The 22,854-nt window shown below is 56.7% G+C and overlaps 2 protein-coding genes across 3 annotated transcripts in view; both read right to left on the bottom strand.

The window, feature by feature from the left end:
• The window catches only part of AXIN2 (axin 2), a 29,870-nt gene extending 20,344 nt beyond the window's left edge, over positions 1-9,526 (bottom strand). For both annotated transcript variants that reach the window (XM_011289320.4, XM_019818136.3), the window contains exons 1-2: positions 8,710-9,526; positions 410-550 (exon numbers count right to left, since the gene is read on the bottom strand). In XM_011289320.4, the coding sequence (XP_011287622.1) occupies positions 410-550; positions 8,710-9,524 (956 nt within the window). In that variant the 5' untranslated portion in view covers positions 9,525-9,526. The remainder of the gene's footprint in view (positions 1-409; positions 551-8,709) is intronic.
• Positions 9,526-22,854, bottom strand: part of CEP112 (centrosomal protein 112) — a 467,190-nt gene continuing 453,861 nt past the window's right edge. The window contains exon 28 of the transcript XR_002738238.2: positions 9,526-9,642. The gene's annotated coding sequence lies outside the window, so the exon portion shown is untranslated. The remainder of the gene's footprint in view (positions 9,643-22,854) is intronic.

The following is a 22,854-nucleotide window of genomic DNA, read 5'->3' as shown; positions in this document are numbered from 1 at the left end:
CCTGCTGGTTCCGCAGACTGGATTACCTGGGTCTCGAGAGCAGCCAAGCACTTCCACCCCGGGAAGAAAGGCGGAATGGCAACCAGCAGATGGGTCTCTCAACTCAAGAAACCTCTGGAGAAGCATCTTAACCTTCTACCTTACCTTCGTTTTCTACCAGTCAACTTTCCTTTCAAGGCTCTAAGCTGGACTCCACCCAGGCTACCACATCACCCCCCCAAACCAGCACTGGCACACTCCCCTCCCGCCAAGCAAATGTACACACACACACACACACACACACACACACACACACACACACACACGGGGTTTGCAAAGCCAGCTGAGGATGGCTGGCTGAGGACTCTGCCCAGCTGGCCTGGCGAGTCACTGCCAACCGCGTACATGATGGGGATAGCAGGATACTTACACACTACTGTCCGTCATGGACATGGAGTCATCAGTCAGTGCATCGCTGGATATCTCGCTATCATTGGCGCTGGTAGCCGGCGCGAAGACATAGCCAGAACCTACGTGGTATGGATTAACAGGGTCGCTCCTCTTGAAGGACCTGCGGGGAAAGTACAACCGCAGTGCGTCACGGCTTCGCACCAGGCACCCAGGTAACCAGGCAATCCGGGGACCCGCGAGTGCATGATCCCGCCATGTGCTCAGGCCAACCTGCTGCCCAGGGCCAGGTGCTCATCTGAGCAGACGGCAGGGGCCACTGGCTCGCCCTGGGGAGAAAGCAGGCCGGGATCCTGTGCTGTCAAGGGCAAGTCTGTCAGGGGTGACAGGGAGCCATAAGCAGCCCAGGGGCCCCTACCAAGTGCTAAATACACACTCAGATAGAGGAAGGAAAAGGGGAGGCTACTGAGTGAAAGAGGAGAATTAGTCCATACGGGTGAAGGGTCTTCTCCCTCCCCACCACCATACCCAAGCCTACACTGGAGGAACACAGTTCCAGAGCCCCCGAGGGGTCTTTCGCATCCCAACTCCCTGTCTGGGGTCTGTTGGCGTAGTTCCAGGTTTCGAGCAACCAAAGGCCTGGCGTAACCTTCTCATTTCAACCTGGGTCCAGTACACTGGTCAGATGGGACAGAGACACTCAAGGCTGCCACCCCACCCGGAGCTGGGCCTCTGCCGCACCCTCCCCCACCTGGGCAGCTAGGCTAAGGCTAAGACCAAGCCCCGCAGGATTAAAATGAGCAGCGCCACTGGTTCAAAGGAAGGTCCAGGCCCCTCCTCCAGTGTCTCCTGCCCTTTGTTTCGGTGGCCTCAGCCTCCCCATTCTGCTCTCTTGATCTCCTCCCAGAACAACCAGTGTCCCTGTCCCCTGCTGGGCTGCATTCCTCTTGTGTCACCAGCAAGGGACATAGTGGGGAGGGGGGGGGTGAGGAAGGGGCCACTGTGGTCCGTGAGCTGCAGGAAGGGGGGCCTGTCAAGCCTGAAGTTGCAAGAGGCCTCAATGACAAAGAGCCCAGCACACTCGACTGGGCCCACCCAGTCTAAGCCAACAGCAAAGAACTCAGCTGGGGGAGAAGCGGAAGGCCCAGAAGAGAGAACCTATTCCAGCAGGCCATTGCACAGGTCTCTAAAGATGGCCTTGGGGGTGGCACATGAAAGGGACTCGTGAAAGGTCAAAGCAGTCTCCACGCGTGATCGCGGCACTCCTATTCACCAGTACGTGTGCAGCACTGGGCTGAGCTCTGGACTGACCCAGCCCAGAGCTGGGTCTCTGGTCCTCAGGGTCTCAGGGTCTCTGGTCTCCTGGCACAACAGGGCCTGGTCACAACAGGGGGCGCTGCCACTGGGGAGGCAGACTGCGTCATCACTGGCCCACAAAGAGGGGCACACCTTCACACACATCCTTTCAGCCCCAGCCCATGCTTGCAGCCACCTGGGGGGAGGAGGCGTTCTGGGCACATGGGTGGTGGCCCTGCAGGACAGCAGCCTGTCCCCAGGTCAGAGCTGGGACTCGCCTGCATGACACAGATCTGTTTGGCTCTCACCCAAACCCTTCCTGCCTCCCAATACAAAGACCGGCCTCAACAGTTTAAAAAGTTCTAGCAGCATGAGTGGCCCAGGCCGGGCCCCCAGGTTGGACTGATGGACCGAAGGAGGGTCGGGCATGAGCAGGGAGTTATGGCCACAGTTTGGTGTGAGGGAGTCAACGGGGGCAGCTGGGATGGGAAAGACGTGCAAGGGTCAGGGCCCTGTCGTTAAGGCCTGCACTCCAGCTCGAGTGATACCACGAACAAGAAAAGTTACGTCCAGGGGCGCCTGGGGGGCTCAGTCAGTTAAGCGTCCGACTTCGGCTCAGGTCATGATCTCGCAGTGTGTGAGCTCGAGCCCCGCGTCGGGCTCTGTGCCGACAGCTCGGAGCCTGGAGCCAGCTTCTGATTCTGTGTCTCGCTCTCTCTCTGCCCCTCCCCTGCTCATGCTTGGTCTCTCTCTGTCTCTCAGTAATAAATAAACATTTAAAAAAGAAAGAAAGAAAAAAGAAAAGTGACATCCAGAGTCCTAACACGTTAGAGCCAGAACGAACCTCTAGCAGAGAGGACCTAGGCCAAGCCCCTCAGTTTAGAAATGTGACTAAAAACCAAGCATCTCCACAGACGGCACAGTTAGTCCAGGCGGGCCCTTGTTTTTGGCGCGGCTGTGTGCCCAGCACACAGTAGGTGCTCAAGGAACATCCGCGGCCCCGGCGTCATGCAGCCTCACGACCGTGGCAGGAGGCGCGGAGCCCCAGGTGGGGGCCAAAAGCCTGGTCGGAGGCCACCTGGCTGGAGACCTGGCCACACAGGGAGCCCACATCCAGACTCCCACAGGTGCTCGACATCAGCAGGGACCATCTTAGAAATGGCAGGTGGGTGCAGAATGAACCAAAAAGCACACATGAGGAATGTCACCCTTGAATCTGCTGAATACCTTGGACCAAGGGATGGTCCACTGAACGGGCACTGGGACACTGGCCCTGTCCTTGTATCTGTAGAGGGCAAGGAGTCTCAGGATATCCCCCCAGGATATGCCAGGCTAACTAAATAAGAAGGGAAGGTCCTCCCAGCCTCAGAGCTGGTCCTGCGTCAATATGGGATTTCCAGACACCAGGGCTGGAGAGAGAGAAGCGGTGGGCGCAGAGGAGAGGCAGATGACTTTTCCTGGGGAAGAGACGGGATGAGGAGGATTCAGTAACAATGTCTCCTAACTGATAAGGCAAGTCGATCGGAGGCAGAGGATGGCTGTGTTGGCGTCGCCACTAACGGCAGAGCAAGAGGAGACTGGGCTCTTAAGTCAGAACGAAGAAAGTGCTGCCCGCTGGTCCGAGCGGACCCATGGATGTTATGGAATCACCCGAGTCTTGAAAACCGTCCCAAGTACCCAGCTCTCCGGGGGGCCTGGACAGGGCTACTGCCTCGAAGCAGGATGAACGAACGAGAGGAAAGTCTCCAGGGTCCCTTCCTGGCTTCAGAAGCCCAGGGCAGGTAAGCGCTCCCAGCCCTGGACAGGGAACAGGAGTGGAGAGGCGAGAACCGCTGCTGGCTCAGCCCCCCGGCCGGCAGGTGACCACAGTCACGTCACCGCCTCCACTGACGTGGGGTCTCTACCTAAGAAGCACACAGGTCAGACTTGGCCAGCGGCACCAAGTTCTTGCGTTCTCTGAAGACTCCAGAGCGCTGCGACTTGGGGAGACGGTAGTCCTACTCCAAAAACCCAACCGCCAAGGAAAACAGAGCTGCCGCAACTCTCCTGCAGGGTTTGTGGTGACTTTTCCTTTTTTCAATTTTATTTTTTTTAATTTACGTCCAAATTGGCTAGCGTATGGTGCAACAACGATTTGATGGTGACTTCTAACCACGCGGCGCCGGTGCGTTTGCACGCTGGATGCCTGCCCTGTGCAACCAGACTGTAAACTCCATGAGGGCAAGGACCGGATCGGTCTTCTCTGCGTGCGGCCCCTCAGTGGCGGGGGGCGGTGGAGCGTGGCAGGCGCTCTAGACTTTGCTGAACCTCCTTAAAAGACCTGGGACCGTCCTGTGGGTGGCTGGAAAGTTCTTTTAGTCTAAGAGACATCAGTACAAGATCAGGAGAGCCCAGATAGCCCTAAAGAGCATCCGGACCCTCTCTACCCCCCCCCCCTCCAGTGCTGCCATCTCTGTGGTATCAATGCACTGACAAGGTCCTGAATTCAACCTCTGCACGGGGAAAAATAACTCACTAGAAATCCCTCCCTCCCCGACTAAGACAGCAGACTCCAATCCGTGCGTGCGCACGGCCTCGCGCTCACCAGAGTGGATCACAAAACACATGGATCCCCAAAGAAACTCATCCTCTGTCACTTCCAAAACAGAGGGCTCCCGTGTGACCCGTACTTAAGAACAGAATACACCACTCTCAGCTCACTTGGCGGCAATAAAGTATTTGGGTTTCCCTACGATCGTGACAGAGGAAGGAGGGCAAAGCAGAGGAAGGGGCCAGGTTGTGGAGGAGAGAGAGACGGAAACTCCATTTTTAAGAACCCAGAACTTTGTCAGAATTGCCACATAATTTTAAGAACACGGATTAGAGCTCTTTTCTCGTATCTTAAAAAACAGGAAAGAAACTCAACCACACTACAGTAATTGTACCCAGATGCTTTATTTCTCTGGTGCTCCCACAGTTGCTGCAAGGATTTTAAATTCCGACAGAGAGTGGGGGCCTATGTGGCAGACTTCGCACCGGGCGTGCGTCCACGGACCCCCGTGTGCTGTCAGGGAGCACAAGTCCTGGGACCTTAAGGGGAGGGAAACTGCTGGCCTTTTCTCCCCAGCTTATTCTTTTTTTTTTCTTAATGTTTTTTTAAATTTATTTTTGAGACAGAGAGAGACAGAGCATGAGCAGGGAAAGGGCAGAGAGAGAGGGAGACACAGAATCGCAAGCAGGCTCCAGGCTCTGAGCCATCAGCACAGAGCCCGATGCGGGGGTCGAACTCACAGACTGTGAGATCATGACCTGAGCGGAAGTCGGACGCTCAACCGACTGAGCCACCCAGGCGCCCCTCCCCAGCTTATTCTTATCTCTTATCTCCATGAAGGTGCTGTGGACCCGCCGCACCCTCCCCCCCCACCCCCCCAGCACACCAGTGCACAACAGACCTGACCTTTGGGATCTCCCTCCGGATCTCCCCCCCCCCCAACCACCAAAACAATGCAACTTAACAAGTATTTGCTTCTAAAAGCTGTGCCCTAGGACAGTGTACTTACAAAGTCACCGCCCAAAAGGCAACCCTCTCTTCAAGAAGCATTTTCTAAGGCAAGATCAAGGGGGCGTTCAGGGAGGGGTCTGGCACTCGCGTGGCACTGAGCGCCAGAGCCATTAGATAGGCAAACTTTCACCAGTGAGTCTCGGCACACTGCCTCCATCAGAGGCTCCGTCCTCTAACTGGGGGCTCCTGCCTCCAGCGTATCTTTCCTACGGCATCAGTTTCTTTGATAATTGCAGCCAAGCTGGACACCGGTGGCTTCGCAGGCCTCATCGGTGAGTTCTTTCAGAGAACAGGAAGCACTTGGAGCCAGCAGAGGGCCATCTGCTGGGCCCGACTTATCTCAAGGGAGGCCGGAGGAGAGCCGCCAGGCACCAGAGGATGGCACCAGGGCCAGGGCAGACTGGGAAGGGCACAGGGAGCACTCTGTGAGCCCAGCACTGTCTCCTTCCCAAAATAAATGCTGGGCTGAGCTCCTAATCCCACAGCCCCTCCACACACACACACACACACACACACACACACACACACACACCTCAGCGTTCTGTGGATATGTCTGTGTGCTGGGGTTTTACACGTGCTCTACCAACGGGTCACTCTTGCTCTAAGTTATTTATAGAGACCATCAAAAGCCCAGGCATCCCACTCAAGCACCCACAAACCAGAGTCCTTCCCTCCGAGGATAATTCCCGCTCTTCCGTTCCAACTATTTATATTAAACCTGACACCAGATCAGTAAGGACACAAACAAGTCGTTACAAATGAGGCTCCTCTGAGCGCCCAAGGAGAACGCGGGGCTTGGAAGGCACCCAGCTGCCGGGGGCTGCTCCTCCACAGCTGATGGGGACCCTCAGCAGGACTCCCGGTCTCTGTTTCATTCACGTTACTAACTTATGAAGCCCATCCCCGAAGCCCCGTACCTCGCTCGATGAGTGAGTGCACTGCAAGGAGGGGCAGACCTGGAAGAGCGGGAAAGGATCCCCCATCCCAGTAACGGGCTGAAAAGACAGACTTAAGCTCAACAGGTAGAGGAAGTTGAGGCCCGGGAAGAGGGGCCACTCTAAAACTTGACAGTGACTGCGGGCTGGAGGCCGGGACTCACTCTCTGGAAGGGACATCCTAACCTGGTTGCCCTTCTCACACATGTACTCATCATCGGGATTAAATTATACTAGTTCTAATGCTTTACGACTATTCAGAACGTTTCCCTTTACAAAGGGCTCCCGGGTCTATTGTTTTGATCCCATAAGAGCAACCTAGGACATGAACAGGACGGATGGTGCCAGTCACTGCACAGAAGGACACGTGGGGTTCATAAGACTTCAGCCCAGGTAAGCAGGCAGTGGACAGGGCTGGGACCCAGGCCTTGGAAGAATTTGGGACACCGCCCAATATGTCATAGGCACGCCTGAATATCTCGTATGTGAAAATGAAATCGGATGGCTCTTCAGTTCTCTGTGACGATGCCCGGTTAAGACATATGGGCTTCATGTAGTCCAGGTAAAATACTTCATTTCAACCCAACGCTGGGAGAAAGCACACACAAATAGAGCCTGGAAACTCCAGGGGCGGATGAAAAGGTGTCATCTATAGATCAACGATGCCAGGGGGTCACAACCAAGAAGGCAAGCCCTGGCAACACAAAGGATCTTTGGCCGCTGCCCCTGGGGATCTAAAAAGCTTCACAAGAGTAATCTCCAGAAAGTTTAATCCTGGTGATATCCCACCGGAGGGCTCTGGAAAGGGGAGGGGCACAGCGAGGCTGGGTCTCTACTGCCCACCCACAAAGGGGAGGGGTCACGAAGGGTCCTGCTTGGGAGCATTTTCTTAGGGTGAGAAGTCCCAAGCCACCAAACCAGGTGCAGTTTACAAAGGGGGCACTCTGGGTCCTGACTCGGGCAGACACAGAAGCTCCACTGTTGGAAAGCCCCTGGAGAAGCAGCCTTACCACAGGGCTTAAGTAGTCTCAGCTTCAGCTGCCAAACTGGAGGGCAAGGAGGCCAGCAGAGATTTACCAGAATGTCCGCCTAACGGAACGGGGCAGTAACAGGTGCCCAGTGACTGCCCAGCCACAGGCGCCAGACCTAGTATCTTCCCTGCAAACAACCTGAAACCATAAGCTTAAAGACGCTGAAACAACTCCTTTCACGTGATCCCATGCTTCGTCTCAGAAGCCAATCCAGAGCTACTTAGGTGTAGACCAGAGTCTGAGTGTAAGCAAACTCGCTCTCAAGGCTGTAGGAGCGCCCTCTGGTGGCTGGAGAACAAGCTCTTCGCTCCCAACGGAAAGTCAAAAAGCTCTTGGCCAGCGCCTAAGTCACTGCTTCTAGGCTCGGACATCACTATCCTGCCCCCTCGTACTATTGCTTTTGACACTGAAGGCCCCTCTCTACAGGGAGAGGGCCATCTCCACGGAGGCAGCCACCAGATCGCATCCCCGGTTCCAAACACACGAAGAAATACACAACGGAGAGCAAGATAAACCATTCAGGTAGCTACCGAGTGCCCACCGCCCCTTCCACGGCACGCCAAGGGCAACGACCTCAAAGAAAAAGGCTCGTTCTGGAGAGCTGGAAGGGGAGAGAGGGAGAGACACAGAAAGACTCATTCTAACGGGAGGTCTGAAGTTGCTGGCAAAGGTCAAGAATCTTAAGACTTGGCCATTCTCCTTCTGTAAAGGGCTGTTGATCTTTGAAGCCTCTAAAAGGGACAGTACTCCAGGGCCCCGTCCTCTCCGCCCAAGACTCTTCTCCGCCAGCACCAAGCAACACAACGATCAGCTGAGGTCTGACCCTTGGGCTGCAAGCATTTAAAACCTAGATTCATATGCCAGGGGGCTCCAAAGCTAAGGGTCCTTTTATTCAGGGAAGTCACAGGACCTTGCCTAGTTAGGATAGGTTTCCTGGCGGGTACATACCTAATTCTCCAAAGAGAACCACAGCCAGAGTTGTTAAGCCAACTGCTGGCTCTTATCTTAACAGAAAAGTTCCAAAGACCCCACTTACCCCCATGTCCGATGGGTGCACACGCTATTTCCCGGGCCTCCAGACCCAGCTGCCTCCCCAACCACATTAATTCCACTCTCTACTGATTAGCGGTGAGTGACCCCTTCCAAAAGTGGTGTTTAGTGTATTTGGTGACTCAGAGGCATCAAAAGCTGCTGTCCTCTCCCTCTCTCCCTCTCTCTCTCTCTCCCTTCTAAGACTGGCCCAGGATAATAAGTAACCCGCATTAATGAACACTGCTTGCCCCTGTTTGAAGTTAGCCCTGGAAGACTGCAGGTATGCAGCTGTGGGAGCACACTCTTGCCCACTTTAAACAACGAAAAGCCAAGATCAAAGGGTTCGTGGCCAGCGGTCCTAGCTCTCAACAGACCTTTGTCGGCCTCAGCGGCACATCCATCCAACCATCCACCCCACTTAACTCCAAACATCTGCAAAGTCCGTACCCTCCTCCAGCCCCGGCCCCCTCCCCGGCCCAGGTCTTACCTGTATCCATTTTCAACGGTCTCCGCGGACCTCGCGTTGGCTGTAGCCCTCAGGGTTTTGCTGGACAAGCCCACCACGGTGGGTGACAGTTTGCACTTGAAGTCGGCACAAGCCCACTCCTCTTCCTCATTCAAGGTGGGGAGGTAGCCACACACGACCTTTAGACTCCCCAGGCCCCCGTTACTCATGTAAGCTGTGTTTTCTCCCCCACTCCTCACATATTCGAGGTATATATCAGAAGTCAAAAACATCTGGTAGGCATTTTCCTCCATCACCGACTGGATCTCAGTCTGGGCCTGGTCGAACATGATGGAGTCAATCTGCTGCTTCCTGATGCCATCTCTAATGTAGGTCTTGGTGGCGGGCTTCAGCTGCTTGGAGACGATGCTGTTGTTCTCGATGTACCTTTTGTAGATCGCTTTGGCTACTCGTAAAGTTTTGGTATCCTTCAGGTTCATCTGCCTGAACCCATTGCAGGCAAACCAGAAGTCCAAGGTATCCACGCATTTGTCCCTCTCCAGGAAAGTGCGGAAGAGATAAGCACCGTCTTGATCGCCCAACAAATAGTGCAAAGACTTGGTCCACCTGGTCAGAGGGGAGTCCGGGGATGCCCGCCCCTCAGGCTCTCCCAGCCCACCCTCGTTCCGCCTGGCGTTGGAGGAGACAGGCATGGGTTTGGTGACCTGGCCCTTTCCCACCCCGGGCTGGCACGGTGGGGTCTCCCCTTCTTCCCCCGGGACGGGGGGCCGGGGGGCATCCTCGTGGAAGCTGCTGCTGGGGTCTGGGAGGCGAGTCACCAGCACAGCACTGCTCATGGCGAGGGAGCTCTGCGCACGGAGTTCGGGAATTGTTCTCTTCCCCCAGCTCCTGTCAGCGATCAGCGTGGTCTCTCTTTCTCTCTCAAGTCAGCAGGGGCTCATCTGAGCCTCCTTTCTGGAAAGAAAAGGAAGGGGGGAGGTAGGGAGAGAGAAAGGGGTATTGATCTAATCAAAACCAGATCTACCCAACATCAAAGCAAGAAAGTAAACAGGCTTTTCAACTCCTCAAATTCAAATCAAGCAACCCAGCTATCTGCGAGGTGCTCATCTAAAGTATCCGACGCTGCTTTTTCAAAGGCGAAATCTGAGCTCCCAGCACGTTTTGGGAGGGGGAGGGCGGGGAAGGTGAGCCGTGAGCTCGGAGGGTGGGAGCTGGGGGTGGGGGCGGGGGGGGGGGTTGGAAGGTGTAAGACCGAGCCTTCCAAAAACCCACTCGGCCTGCGCGCACGCAGTGCCGCCTGGGCTCCGCTACCCACCCCCACCCCCCACCCCCGTCAGCATCAACTCCAAAGACGCGCACCCCGAGCCGCCGGGCTGTGTGCAGGTGAAACCAATTTCGGTAAATTTCCCCACTCGGCTCTCCGCACAGATAACTCGAGCTCCAAACGTGCCCTTCCCCGGCATCTGGTTCCCATTCCCCCCACCCACCCCTTCCCTCTGCGCTCCCCCTTCCCACTCCTTAAAAATTCAGAAGATCCTCGACCGAGAAAGAAGCCCGCCCAGCAAGGGGCGGAATGGGCTCCCAGCTGGAAAACGCCCCCCTCCACCCAGATGTAAATGTTCGCTGCGCCCCCGCCTCCCGCCAAGAATCCGGCTCAGTCTACACCTCTGTGTTCCCCGTTCGCCAGAACCAGAAATCAACTCATTCAGGCACGACTTTGATCTCCAAACTTTGCGAGAGAGCAGAGAAGCCTCAAGACCCGCCGCCCCCTACGCCCCCCACTTCCGCCCCCAGCTCCCCTCCCGGAGCCACAAACCCTACAAAACCGGATCAGAAACCGTCTCACGCTACCATTGCCTCTGCCAAGAATCCCAAACTCTACTGACCTCGAGCCTGTCTTTTTTCCAAAAGAAAAAAGTCTTATCTAACCAATAAACAAGCCGCTTTCCCTAGCACTGGAAGGATCAAACTAAGGAGGGCAGGGGCGGGCCGGGGGGGGATGGGGCGCGACCCCGAACCAGGGGCCCCAGGCCGCCGGGCTGGGCAGCTCCGCCGGCGGAGTGGCGGGGCCGCCGGTAGCGCCGCGCTGCCGGGGCGGAGGGAAGGTGGGGCGGCCCCGTTACCTGGAAGACGAAGGCGGCCCGAGGCCGGGCTCTCATCTCCGCGGAGCCCCACCGGCCCGCCCCCTCCCCCGGCCCAAATCCAACCGAACGCTTCCAGAGCCCCGGCGAGCGGGCCGCGGAGCGCGGGGCAGGAGCCCCGGGAGGCGCTCGCGGCACCCCGAGCCCGGGTCGGTCCCCGGCGCCGCCGCTCGCAGAGACGCCCGCAGAAAAGGCACGGAAAGCAGCAGCCTAGTCCAGAAATGGCGACGCGCGGAGTCTCTGCCTCTCCGCAAAAGGGGCCGGGGCGGCCGGGGGCGCGGGGCCCGGGCGGGGAGGAGGGACGCGGGGGACGCGGGCGCCCCGGGCTCGGGCCGCTCCTGCGCGCAGACTGAGCCCGGGCCAGCGCTCGGGGCCCCTAAGCGCGGACCAGCGGCCGGGAAGGGAGGAGGGGAGGAGGGGAGGGGGGAGAGAGGCGGGAGGGGAGGAGGGGGCGGAGGGAGAGGCGGGGGGGGGGGGTTGGGAGGGGGCGGGGGGAGGGCAAGCGGGGGGCGCCGCCACCCTTTCATCCCACCTTCCAAAGGCACTCCCGCGCACACTCACACCCCGACTCACATCCATAACAACGCCTGCGACGCGACCCCCGGGGGGGATCTGCCCCCTCTCCGCCCCCGCCGCAGCCGCCACTTGCAGAAGTCTCTCGGCCGGGCCCCCCGCCACCCGCTGGGGAGGGGGCCCGGGCGCAGGGCGCGCGGGGCGGCCCGGCCAAGCCCCCCGGAGCGCTGGGCGCCGGGCCCGCCGCTCCCCTCCGCGCCAGCCCGGAGAGCGCCCCGAAATAGCCGGCCTGCCAACTTCAAAGGGCCGCCGGCACATCAAAGCGCGCGGGCCGCCCGGCCGCCGCGGCCTCGGCACTCACCATTGATCCGCGCGCGCGCTCCGCGGCGAGACCTCGCAGGCGCCCCGGGCAGGGCCCCGGCCCCGGCCCCCGGATCGGCTCGCAGCGGCGGCCCCGGGCCCCCCCGGGCCGGTCCCGGCGTCGGGGAACATCGGGAGTCGCGCGGCAGGGGAGGGGGGTGCGGGGAAACAACAATCCCGGGATTAGAGCAAGATCCACCGGGAGGGAGGGTGAAGCGGCGCGCTCCGCCGCCCCTTTTATGCAAAAGACCCGAGTGGGCCTCCGCCCCCGCCGCGGCCGCCCCCGGCCCCTCCGGCCCCCGCCCGGCCCGGCTTTCAACACAGGTCCTGTTTCCAGCAGTCACTCCGCGCACCAAATGTCCTCCGGGCGCTTCCAACAAAAACTGCGCTGTGGATTTAACTGTGCACTTCAAAGGCGCGAGCCGAGCGCACGGTCCTGAAAGGGAGGTACGCGCCGGCCGCGCCCCGGGCCGCCCCCCCCGTGCCCCGGCCGCCCCTCCCCAGGGCCGTCCGGCTCGCACCACCCCACCGAGCACGGGCTCGGCCCGGTCGGACCCCCTCCCGTCCCCGGCGCCCGCGACGCGGCTCGGCGCGACCTCGCCCCCCGTCCAAGGGGGGCTTTCTTTGAAGCGGCTCCGCTGGGGCCGCGCCTCCACCCCCACCTTTTACAGCAGGGCTTTCCGCGGGGGAGACGGGCGCCTCGGACGCCGGGCGGCCGCGAAGTCCATTGCTGTGAAGGGTTATTTTTATTTCCCGGCTCTCGGGTTGTTACTGAGTTGCCAGGACCTTATCAAAGCGCAGCCGGCTCCAGCCGACTCCCCCGGGCCGGGCTTGGGGAGCCAGTGATCCCGCCGCGCCAATCACAGCCGCGCTCGGCCGGCCCGCGCCGCCCGCCTTAAAGGGACAGCGCCCCGCGCCGGCACGGCCCGGCCCGGCCCGCCCCCGCCGCACGCCCGTCTCCCGCGTTAACTCTTCCAGGGTCCTCCTCCACCCCCTGCGAGGCCCCCGCCGCCCCGGGGGCGCTCTCAGCCGGAGTTCCAACTCCGTCTTTCAAGTTCTCCGGCCTCTTTGCTCCAGCTTCCTCCCCCTGCCTGCCCTCGCCCTCCCCAGCTCTGGAAAGCAACAGTTTATTGTAGCATTCTGGCCGTCGCAAGAACTGCAAGCAAGCAGATTTTTTTTTTTTCTATCATCAAACACTTTTCCACCTCTATTCAAGTTTCCCTGGGAATTTGGGCTGCTAGGATCTTGTAAAAGGAGTTCCAGTCCTGGGATCGATTGGCCAAGTGTCATAGGGCGAACGAGGGCCTGGACGCGGAAGGCATGTGTGTGCCCTTGCGCGCGTTTTTCTGAGTGTGGTGCGTTTGTGGATGTGTGAAGATGGGGGGTGTGAATCTGCCAGCACAGGCCTGAGTGCTGGAGATGGGCTCTGACACCTCGTTAGGGAGCATGCCTCAGTTCCCTGAAGATTTAACTCCCAACTTACCAACCTGGTCGCCAGAACCCTTCTTGGGCGCGCACAGAACATCTTTCTGTAGCAACCGCATCCCCAACGCGCTATTGCCGGCGTCGCCTATGCTGCCATATGTTACGTATTAAACAGACACGGAATGTCTTTTTTCTCCTTGATCTGCAGTGTGGATGTATTGAAAACTCCTCACCCACTGTCACCTTTGAATGTCACCTCCCCACATGCCGCCGGTAATGTTGACGAGGCACGACCGTCTCTTCTCGCTTAATGTAACAAGAAAACAGACCACAAACCTAGAACGTCTATTGCTATAGAATGGTCCCTCATATGATGCGCTATTAACTTGAAAATCTTAAAGGTGTCAGATTGTTTCAATAAGTGAAAAGGGAAGCCCAGCGCAGATACTGGGCCAGGCTTGGGGTCCCCAGCTCTACTCACTTTCTTATTTACTTTTTTTGTTCAATTAACGGATGACAACACTTTTCAATGCAGAAGGGCCTGTAGCCTATCATGAGACCTTCGGAACTTTGAAAGACGCAAGAAATGGGTCTCGTTAGGCTTCTGTAGGAAAAGAGAAGGATGGTAAAACACCCACGATGTGCCGGAAAAGAATGAGCAGGGGGAGGCTGTGCCCTGCTGCCCCCAGCCGGTGGGGCTGCAACAAGGGACTAGAGGCCTTTGCAGACCACGCTGCCAGACTTTTTCGCTCCCGAGAGCCGAGGCGGGTGACATTTCCCTTCCCAATACCTGCCCTTCTGTGTCCATGGCTCACCTCCCCAGGCAGCCAGGCTGACAGCCGGCCAGCAGTCCAGGCTACGGATTATGGCCACCTCAGGGCAAACCGGGAAGGCTGGGGCTACAGTGTGGCCGGATGACTCATCTTTGCCTTGGGTCAACTGCTGGGTGTGAGGAGCCTGGCAGCCAGTCCCCTTCAGGTCGGCTCCGTCTAAGAGCCTGGCCTTCCGGTATGCTGGTGCGTGGGACCTATGGCCAAGGGCACACCCACCCACTTTGGCGACCCCACGACAGCCGAGGGCAAAGCCGTCCCTGTGGTTCCAGGGAGTCTTTAGGCCACAGAGGGTGTCATTACAGGAACAGAAGTTGTATACAGAGGGGAATAAATTGCCACGGCAGTGTCTACAACGTAAACAACAGTAGCATGCGCGTGCGCGCGCGCGCGCACACACACACACACACACACACACACACACACACATACCATGTGGGGGAGGGGAGATAGAAAAAGCAAAACATCCAAAATCAAAATAAACAATGATCAGAAAGAGGAGGCTTTAAAAAAGGAAGTGGAAACTTGGTCTTCATGGGTGGTTTTCCTCCCCTCCCAGCTGTCCCCACTGACCCTTCGCTGCCCCCCAGCCAGCCTTCATCATCGCAGGCTCTGCTTCAACGGAAGATTCTCCTGCTCCCTCATTATCCCGGCGCTGCGGCAGCCGGAAGGAGGGAATGGGGATGGGGGACACAGACACAAGGCCTGGTGTAGTTTGGATCTTCTCCTTAATGACCCCTCTGAGAGCCCGATTTCCAGAACAGGTGCTTGGTCACCTTGGCCCAATGACTCCCCCTCCATCTCACCCCTGCCCTTTCTCCTTCCCCCTTGACTTCAGATCTGGTGGTACATTTCCCATTCAGCAGGAGGCGGGGCCAAGTGCTGAGAAGCCAGGAGCCCTCTCAAGCCTCCGGGTCTTTGACTACTTGTTGATAATATTTCTGGAAGAGAATCCAAAGTCCTCTGCTTATACCCAGCCCCTTTCTCAAGATAGCACAGTTTTCCATTTTCCCCTTCTCCCTGGCAGCAGGGATATCATGTGACTTGTTGTAATCCTGCACAGTTGCCTGGAAACTGGAAAGCAAGGTGATGGATTTCTGCACATGCTCACTTAGCCCCCTCCTTTAAAGACAAACCCTACAGAGGATAAACCGCCTACTTTGCCTAAGTGCAGACAAGTTTAATAAAGCAGAGAGTATAATTCTTTTCTGGAATTGTGTATTGGGTTGAAATCCTAGAATCCCAGAAAACAAAGACTCAGGACTCCCTGGGAAGCATCTGGCCAGATCTCCAAACTTTAGTCGGCCCCCCAGAAACCCTTCTGGAGTGGAAGTCACACCAGTTGAGACTTCGGAGGACACGGTTTTCTAAGATTCAGTGACTTTGCCTTCTTTCTTTGGAAAAGTGCCACCTTGGACAATGTACCTCTGATTAAGGAGGGAGGCGGAGACAGGCAGAGGTAACCTTTCCTACGATGGCAGGTTACCGAGTCGTTCTGAGTCTCTGTGTGTTCATCTGTAGAGTGGAGGAAACATCTCCGAATGCCGTTATGAGGATAGGCAAGAAGATTCCAGCAAGATGTTTGACATACAGTAGGCACTCCGAACTGGCCCCCCAATAGCCTGGGAAGAAACTCTCTGTCTCCAAAGCAAAGATGCCCTCCAGTCAGGAGTCATGGCCGGGGTTGGGGGCGGGGGGCTGGATGCTACCAAGGAGGTCCTACAGAGGTGAGCCAACCCTGCCATCCTCCCTGCAGAGAGGAGCAGGCGGAGAGGGAAAGGGGGCTGTGCCTCTGCCATCTCTCAGAAACAGTCCTCTCCTGTACCCCCCCAAAGAAACATCCTAATTTTCTAGCCAGTGGCCACTTAAAGTGTTATCTGATCCAATCCACATTTTGAGATGGGGAACTTAAGCTAGGAAGAGGTGAAGAGATTTTTCCCAGGATCACTCCGCCCATGCTGGAGCTGAGCTGACACCTTGTGAGGGTTCTGACTCCTGGTCCATCCTCCGGGGAGGAGACCCCGGAGAGGGCTGGCTAAGAGGGGGGCCCTGAGTTTCTCAAGTCCCTGACTAATAAACATGTTTTGAGATATTTTCCTAAAAGAATCACCCCAGGGCTTCAGCCTAAAATTTGACTGAAGTACACTTCCTTCTGCCCCTGTTTGTGGACCATCTCTGCGCCCCCCCCCTCCCCCCACCGCCAGGAGCTAGGCTATTCCACGAAGTCTCTTAAGGTGGCAGGTGTTCCCGGGGGCATCTGGGGGTGGGGGGGGGCTGGTTCACCTAAGGGAAAACTGACTCTAACAGAGCCCAAGAGGAAGAAGAGAAGAGGAAAAGGCCAACCCAACTTCCCACCCTTCCCCCTTCCTACTTCCTCTCCCCTTAGCGGAGGGGGGACTGGGAGGCCAAGGTGGAAATTTTGAAGCCACAAGAGAAAAGGGGAGGGTTCTCGAAGAAATCGTGTCCGTAGAAGTGTCAGGGAAACTTACTCGTTAATAAAATTAATAGAAACACATCATTTAAATGTTAAATTGAAAACAGAGCTAATAATGTAAAACTTCCTAATCTGACTTACTTCCAAGGGCCTTTAATAGTTATTATAAACGGAGCTACGAACGGCCGGGCTTTGGCATCTCGCCATTCGGCATCTTTTAAGAGTTGGCCTGAGCTTGTAGCCAGAGGAGACCATCAGCACGAACACAAATCCAGAAAGAGGTTCTGAGTCTTGAAATTTGCTTCTCCATGGCGTCAAGCGGACACACACGAAAAAGGTTGTTTTCAGGAAAGGACGTGAGGAAGAGGTAGGAAAAGGATCTCTGATGTACCACCCAAGCGGCAGCCTGGGAAACGTTGCTATAAATAGGTCTGTGATGCCAAGCTCTCTCCATAGACCTTGCTTTCTGCTCCTGATGTCTCATCCTGCTCATTTGAAGCAACTTCTGGAAAGTGAGGTTCTGCCAAGCTTGGAATCCGTTCCTTTATTCTTTCATGTCACGTCGGTGTCTTGATTGGCTTCGAACATTCCCACAAGCTGATGGCCTGCTTTCTCTGTCTCCAGGGGATTGGCCACAGCCCGGGGGTGGGGGGAGGTGGGGGGAGGTGGGGGGGAGGAGAGGATGCTTGGCAGAGTCCCAGGCCGCCCCAGCACACCTAGAATGGTTCTGGATATTCGCTCCCCATGAAAGAACCTTCCCCAGGTCAAGTTCTCAACATGCCACTTGATTATGCAAACTGCCTTGGATGCTGCCTACACGGCCCATCCCACACCTCGCTAGCACCTAGCTGGTGCTCCGGTAATATGCTGGCAAACGAGGAGTCTACACTTCCTCCTCTCTCGTTGCCTCCTCAACCCTCAATTGTCTTTCCCTCCTTGAAAATCACTTTCAGCCACCTAAAAACCATCCTGATTGGTAAATCCCATGGGCCCGTTTTGCTCTGGCTAGGGCTGGACTTAAGCAGCAGCCTGGCTCCTTCTTCTCGCTGTAGTTCAAGCCTCTCCCGTATCTGTCAGGACTTTCTTGCCAGGAACACCTGTATCTCACCCTGCTCCGCACTCCTCCCCAGCCCGAACACCCTGCTCTTCCTCTGGTTCCTTCCCCCTGAAACGGTTTCTGGGCCATTTCCTGCCCCACCCAGCCCTCCAAGCCCCATTCCCTAGAGGCCTGCGGGGGGGGGGGGGGGCGGGGAGGGGGGGAGGCCACAGCTGTCTCACATTTCGCATCTTAAAACGGAACCTACTTAGTCCCTGGTGAAACCAGCCATCCTCCGGGCAGGCAGCGACCTCACCAGGCCCCGCTGCCTCAGTTAGAAACCTGGGCCATTTCTAGATCCTTCCTTTCCCTCATCCATCCCCATTCAGCCACCCGGCTCGGTTGATTCTGCCTCTGAAACATCTCCTAAAATCACCGCCTTCCCTCCAGGTCCACAACCACCCGCCAAGCTCCGGCTCTCATCTCTGGTCGGGAACAGCAACATTCTGTTCTCCCGGACTGCAGTGTATATAGCCCCTGCCCCCGGGTCCCCGACATGTTGCCACCATAGAGAGAGCATTCTGCACTCCAAGACTGACCATATCATTCCCAGCTTCAAATCCTCTCTTGGCCACGTGCGGCCTCCGGGACAGGCCGACACAGAGCCGGCTGGACGGTGCCCAAGGTGGTTGGCCCTGGCCAATCTCAGGCTCCGTCTCCTGCTGCCTCTGGCTCCCAAGCCCCTGCCAAGGGCGGTCCTGCATGGTGACTCCCATCTGCTATTCTTTCGTGCTTTTGAACTCGCGAGATTCCCTTGGCCAGCAGGCCACCCTCTTCGGCTTCTTCAATCCCTCCCCTGCCGCGTCCCCCCAAGACTGGGAGAGGCTCCTCTCTTCCATCTTTCCAGGGCACCAGGGCCTCACCTCTAGCACAACACCTCTGCTGACCTACTTGTCTTTACCACCCATTCCCCCCGGGGCCTCTGAAGAAGGGGCCCTGTCTTTTGATACCTTTCTCCCTCAACCCAGTCCATGGCCGAACGCGTTGTGGACACAAGGTGATAGGTGAAATATTGAACGACTGGGGCACCACACGCATGGGCCAACCAGCACGGATGCCAGCCTGGGTCCCGGGGCTGGGTCACGAAGTCCCCCCCAACCAGGGGCAAGCCTTTAGTTGCTGTGCTTGGGGTATTGCGGTTGGTGTCCTCTAAGTGGCCCTCAAAGATCCCTGTGTCCTGTACCCTGCCCTGTGTCATTGCCTCCCTTGAGCGCGGTGGGGCTTAGTGATTTGCACCTCACGAACGGAACACGGCAGGCAGGACGGGACGTCCCTTTTGAGACTGGATTATAAAAAGATGGTGACTTTTATTTTAGGTGCTTTTTTAGGCTCCTGAGGCAGCCCTGTGGAAGGGAGAGGCCCAGGTGGCCAGGGACAAGGCTTCCACCAATGGAGGGAGGGATCCTGGAAGGTGATTCCTACCCAGCCAAGCCTGGAGCCCCGTGGAGGCCAGCTGATAGCTTGCCTGCAACTGCATGAACCCACCTTGAGCCAGAGGCACCAGCTAAGCCCAGATTCTGGACCCACGAATTGAGATGCGTCCTTTCAGAAGGGGAGTGGCAGGCCTGTGGGTGAGACTTTTGCCCTGTCAACTCACACTGCTGATGCTGAGAACCAACTTGCAATACGTGGGGGTTCCAGGGATCTTTTCTGCACTTCTATAACAGCACATTGATGGGGAATGGCGACGAGCGTAAACCGGCAATAATTATAACGTTTGAAGTTCTTCCAAGGTTACTGGATGTTTCTGTAAAAACATATCCAATTTCCCCAAATAGGTGGCGACACGAAAAACCAAAATCGTTTTGAGATTTTACTGAGTTACAGGCTAGTGACATTTGATCACACCCAAACACGTTTACTTTGCTGCCACCTTTCCCAAGTTATCGGGGTTCTCCCCCAACTAAATGGAAAGACAGAACTTATTTGTCTATCTAGAAGGTAAATAGGAATATTACTTGTTCGTTTATTGCTTCAGATTTAGAGGAGGCAAAGGAACCTTTCCCCTTGGAGCAGCAGGGAACCTGGAAGAAAGACGCAAATGAGGATATCTTTGGGATTAAAATGTGTCACCCAAAGTAGCAGGGGCTGGGGTTCATTCTCTGTGAGACATTTGTAAAGGAATCCTCAGACTTCCTATCCAGGAACTTAGATGCAGGGGAGTAAACTCCTGACTGGGGTGGCCCAGAGTAACTCTGGAGACGTCTTTATTGTTTTTGTTTTGTGGATGTGATCGCTGACTGCACATCAGGTATGGGCTGGACGTATTTAATGGTTTTCTTAGCAAAAACGCGAGTCACATCCCAAAATTAAAATGTGCGGAGTGAGCCTCTCCTCCTATTACTAATGCTCTGTGCATTAAAATTGCCCCAATAACGTTTGAGTGTAGAAAAAAGATACAGTAATCATTGAAACCACAAAATCTGTCTTGATAATCTCAACAAACCACCCCCACACTTGGGGGATGTTAGGGGGAAAAAGTAAGTGGAAAAAGTCAGCCTTGAACCAGCACGGCTCTCCAGACAAGGAAGTACTGGAGTTCTTCGTGATGCCACGAACTTCAACAGATGCCCTGATGGGAAGGCCCGTCTCTTAAGCTGAAAATACCATTTCCCCTCTCCCTGAACTGATGAGTATTTCTTTTTTGCAGACTTAAATACCTTTCTCAAGGTCAATTGGTTCAATGCGTCAAGTGTATCTACCTGGGTACAACTTTTTGCATGAATCCATTAATTCAGAAATAAAGGAATAATCAAAATCTGGTTGCCTGACTTTGGGGTCACAAGAAGTGGGTGAGTAAGGGGCTTCCTCCTCCTCCCTTTCTCAACGCCAAGGTCAGAGGAGAGCAGTGAGCCAGGTGTGAAGGGCAGGTGTGAGACAGCTGCCTGCCGAGTGGAGTGCCTTCCTGGTGGCTGCTCAGAGGGAGCCCTGGAGGAACCCCAGGTGCAGGACAGCTTCCAGAGGTCAAGACCTAGAAGTTCTGCCACCCAGAAAGGGCGTGGGCGCCCAATGGCCGCCAGCTTCCCCCCCCACCCCCCACTCCGCCCCCTGCTCAGCTTTCTTAGGTGACCACCCACTTCCTGTGGGTCTAGCAGCTGCTTCAACTTGGCTTTTCGGTAACAGACATGACCTTCCCAACCCCCATCCCAGCTTTAACCTTTTCTACCCCGACAAAGGCCGCTTCCCCCACTCCAGCCTCCCCAGGGGGTCCCTGCTCTGAATTCCCCTGTGAAAAGGTGGCAACCTTACACTCTACAAGACAATGGAGGGCCTGGTGTGCACTTGGGATGCTGCTCAGCTCCAGAAGAAGGGACCTTTTCTCAGGGGGCCCGGAGGGAAGAGGAAGGTGGGAGTCCAATGCCACAGGCACTAGGTCCCCAACGTGGATTCAAAAGCCAGAGTACCTGACCTCTGCAGCTAGCTGTCAGGGGGAAGGTGGGGACGAAGAGATCTACTGGAGTGGGAGGGCTCAAGTGGGGCTCTGACCACCTGGGGCAGGAAAGCCTGGTGGGAGGAAGAGCCCAGAATCCAGGCTCTGAGAAGGGATGGCCGGCCCCCTACAGAGAGTCTGTCCTTTCTCTGTGCCTCAGTTCCCCCAAGTATAAATTAGGAAGAATGGCGGTGCCTGGCTCGGGGGTTGAAGATCAAATGAGATGATGCAGTACAGTGTACAGTGGCTGGACCCCCCCCCCCCCCCCCCCCGCCGCCGCTGACCCTCGAGCAAGGATTAACCATCTTGGGGAAAAAACTAAGAGAACAACCCAGACTGGGGCCTGGCTGCCCCGCTAAGGACACCCTGCAAGTCTTTTGGGCTCTTTGAGACTCCCTTCCCTTAACTAGAAAACGGGAATAAAGTAATGGCAGGTTTCAGATGGAGCCTGAGGGGAAACGTTCTAGCCAGTAAGTTCCGCTCCTGGAAGATGCTGGTGCTCAGCCTTCTGGGACGGACGGTTTGCCAAGGCCAGCTGAGGTCTTGGCACACATTTTGTCTTCTCTGTGCTCACCCCAGTCCTCAACGAGGGGTAATTAATGGCTGCAGCCAGCTAACTTCATGCGGGTCTTCTCGAAAGCACCCCCAAGCTTTGCGGCCATGACAGCGGGGTCTTCAGGGCAGGAACCCTTGTCCAGCATTGGCACCCCCGGCCGTGCTGCCTCCTGTCACCACCACCTTCCACCCTCCATGCCTTCCCCGGGCTCCCACATGAACGGCCTTGGTGCGTTTTATGATTCTGCTGTTCCTCCCAAGGGCCGTGAGGTGGGCCCCCAGGGGGTGAGGTCAAGAGAAGGGTGTGCCCACCCCTGGCCCTACTTGTCCTCAAACCTCCCAGCAGCTACCCCTGTCTCAGAGCCTTCCACGGAGCTTCACCCAATTGGCAACAGGCATACACCACGGTGTGCTAGTTCTCTTTTTGTTTCAAACAATTTTTTAATGATCCGGATGTGACCACCAAGTTGGTGATGCCTTCCCCCCCCCGGCACATTTGTTCCTCTCTTTGTAAATCCTGCAAGGTGCTGCATTTCAACGATCCTTTTCTCTATGGATTCCATCCCTTATTCTTACTCTGCGTCGACGAAAAGCTTGTTCAAAGACCGTCCTCCGGGCGTGTTAGACGGCCACAGACATGTCAAGCCTTCCTGCCAGGGTGCGTTTTCCGTTGCTGGCCAGGGGGTTCCTAAAGTGCTGGTGTGTGGGGGTACGGGCCCGTCTTGCTCACCAACGAGGCTTCTGTGTGTCTCTGAGATGCAGCCAGCTGTGACCTTGGTGTTGCCGTGATGTCGGGCGCCCCCCCCCCCCCCCGGCCCCGCCACCCCGGGGCAGACGAGAGGTTCGGAGGATGACAAGAGTCCAAGAAGGAGCCTCTCCCGGAACCTCTCCGCCCCTCTGGCGCTCTGCACGCTGACTCAATGCTCGTCTAACGTGCTGTCCTGTACCTTTTGCCCTACCTGGGCTATCCTCACGCTGTGTGTGCCTGGCACGGATCTACAGTGTCCCGGAGGCGACTTACCCAGGGCTCCCAGAGCCCCCTCGGCAGGGGTTCATCACACGACACTGAAGGGGCGAGCGAGTCCCCTTGTGTCTCCCCAGCACACAGTGCCCCGCAGAGCAGGCGTTCAGTGCTGAAGGCAGTAGGAGGGGAGGCGGAGAGGGAGAGGTGAGTTTGGTCCCCCCCCCCCCCGGTGGCCCACGAAGGAGCCTGGATGAGCTTACTAGGTACAGTGCACTCAGCACAGCGTTCCCAGGCCTTGTTTCCTGAGGCTAGATGAATGTGTGGGGGCAGGGAAGGGCAATGGAAACACTTTGGGGCTTTCCTGCTGGCCCTTCACTACTTGGCCTTGTCCACTTTCAGTAAAGTGGGCACATCTCTT

This window comes from Felis catus, chromosome E1, assembly GCF_018350175.1.
Source record: "Felis catus isolate Fca126 chromosome E1, F.catus_Fca126_mat1.0, whole genome shotgun sequence".
In the NCBI taxonomy this organism is placed as follows: domain Eukaryota; kingdom Metazoa; phylum Chordata; class Mammalia; order Carnivora; family Felidae; genus Felis; species Felis catus.
Note: the sequence above shows the minus strand (reverse complement) of the source record. Positions and strands in the feature narration are given on the sequence as shown.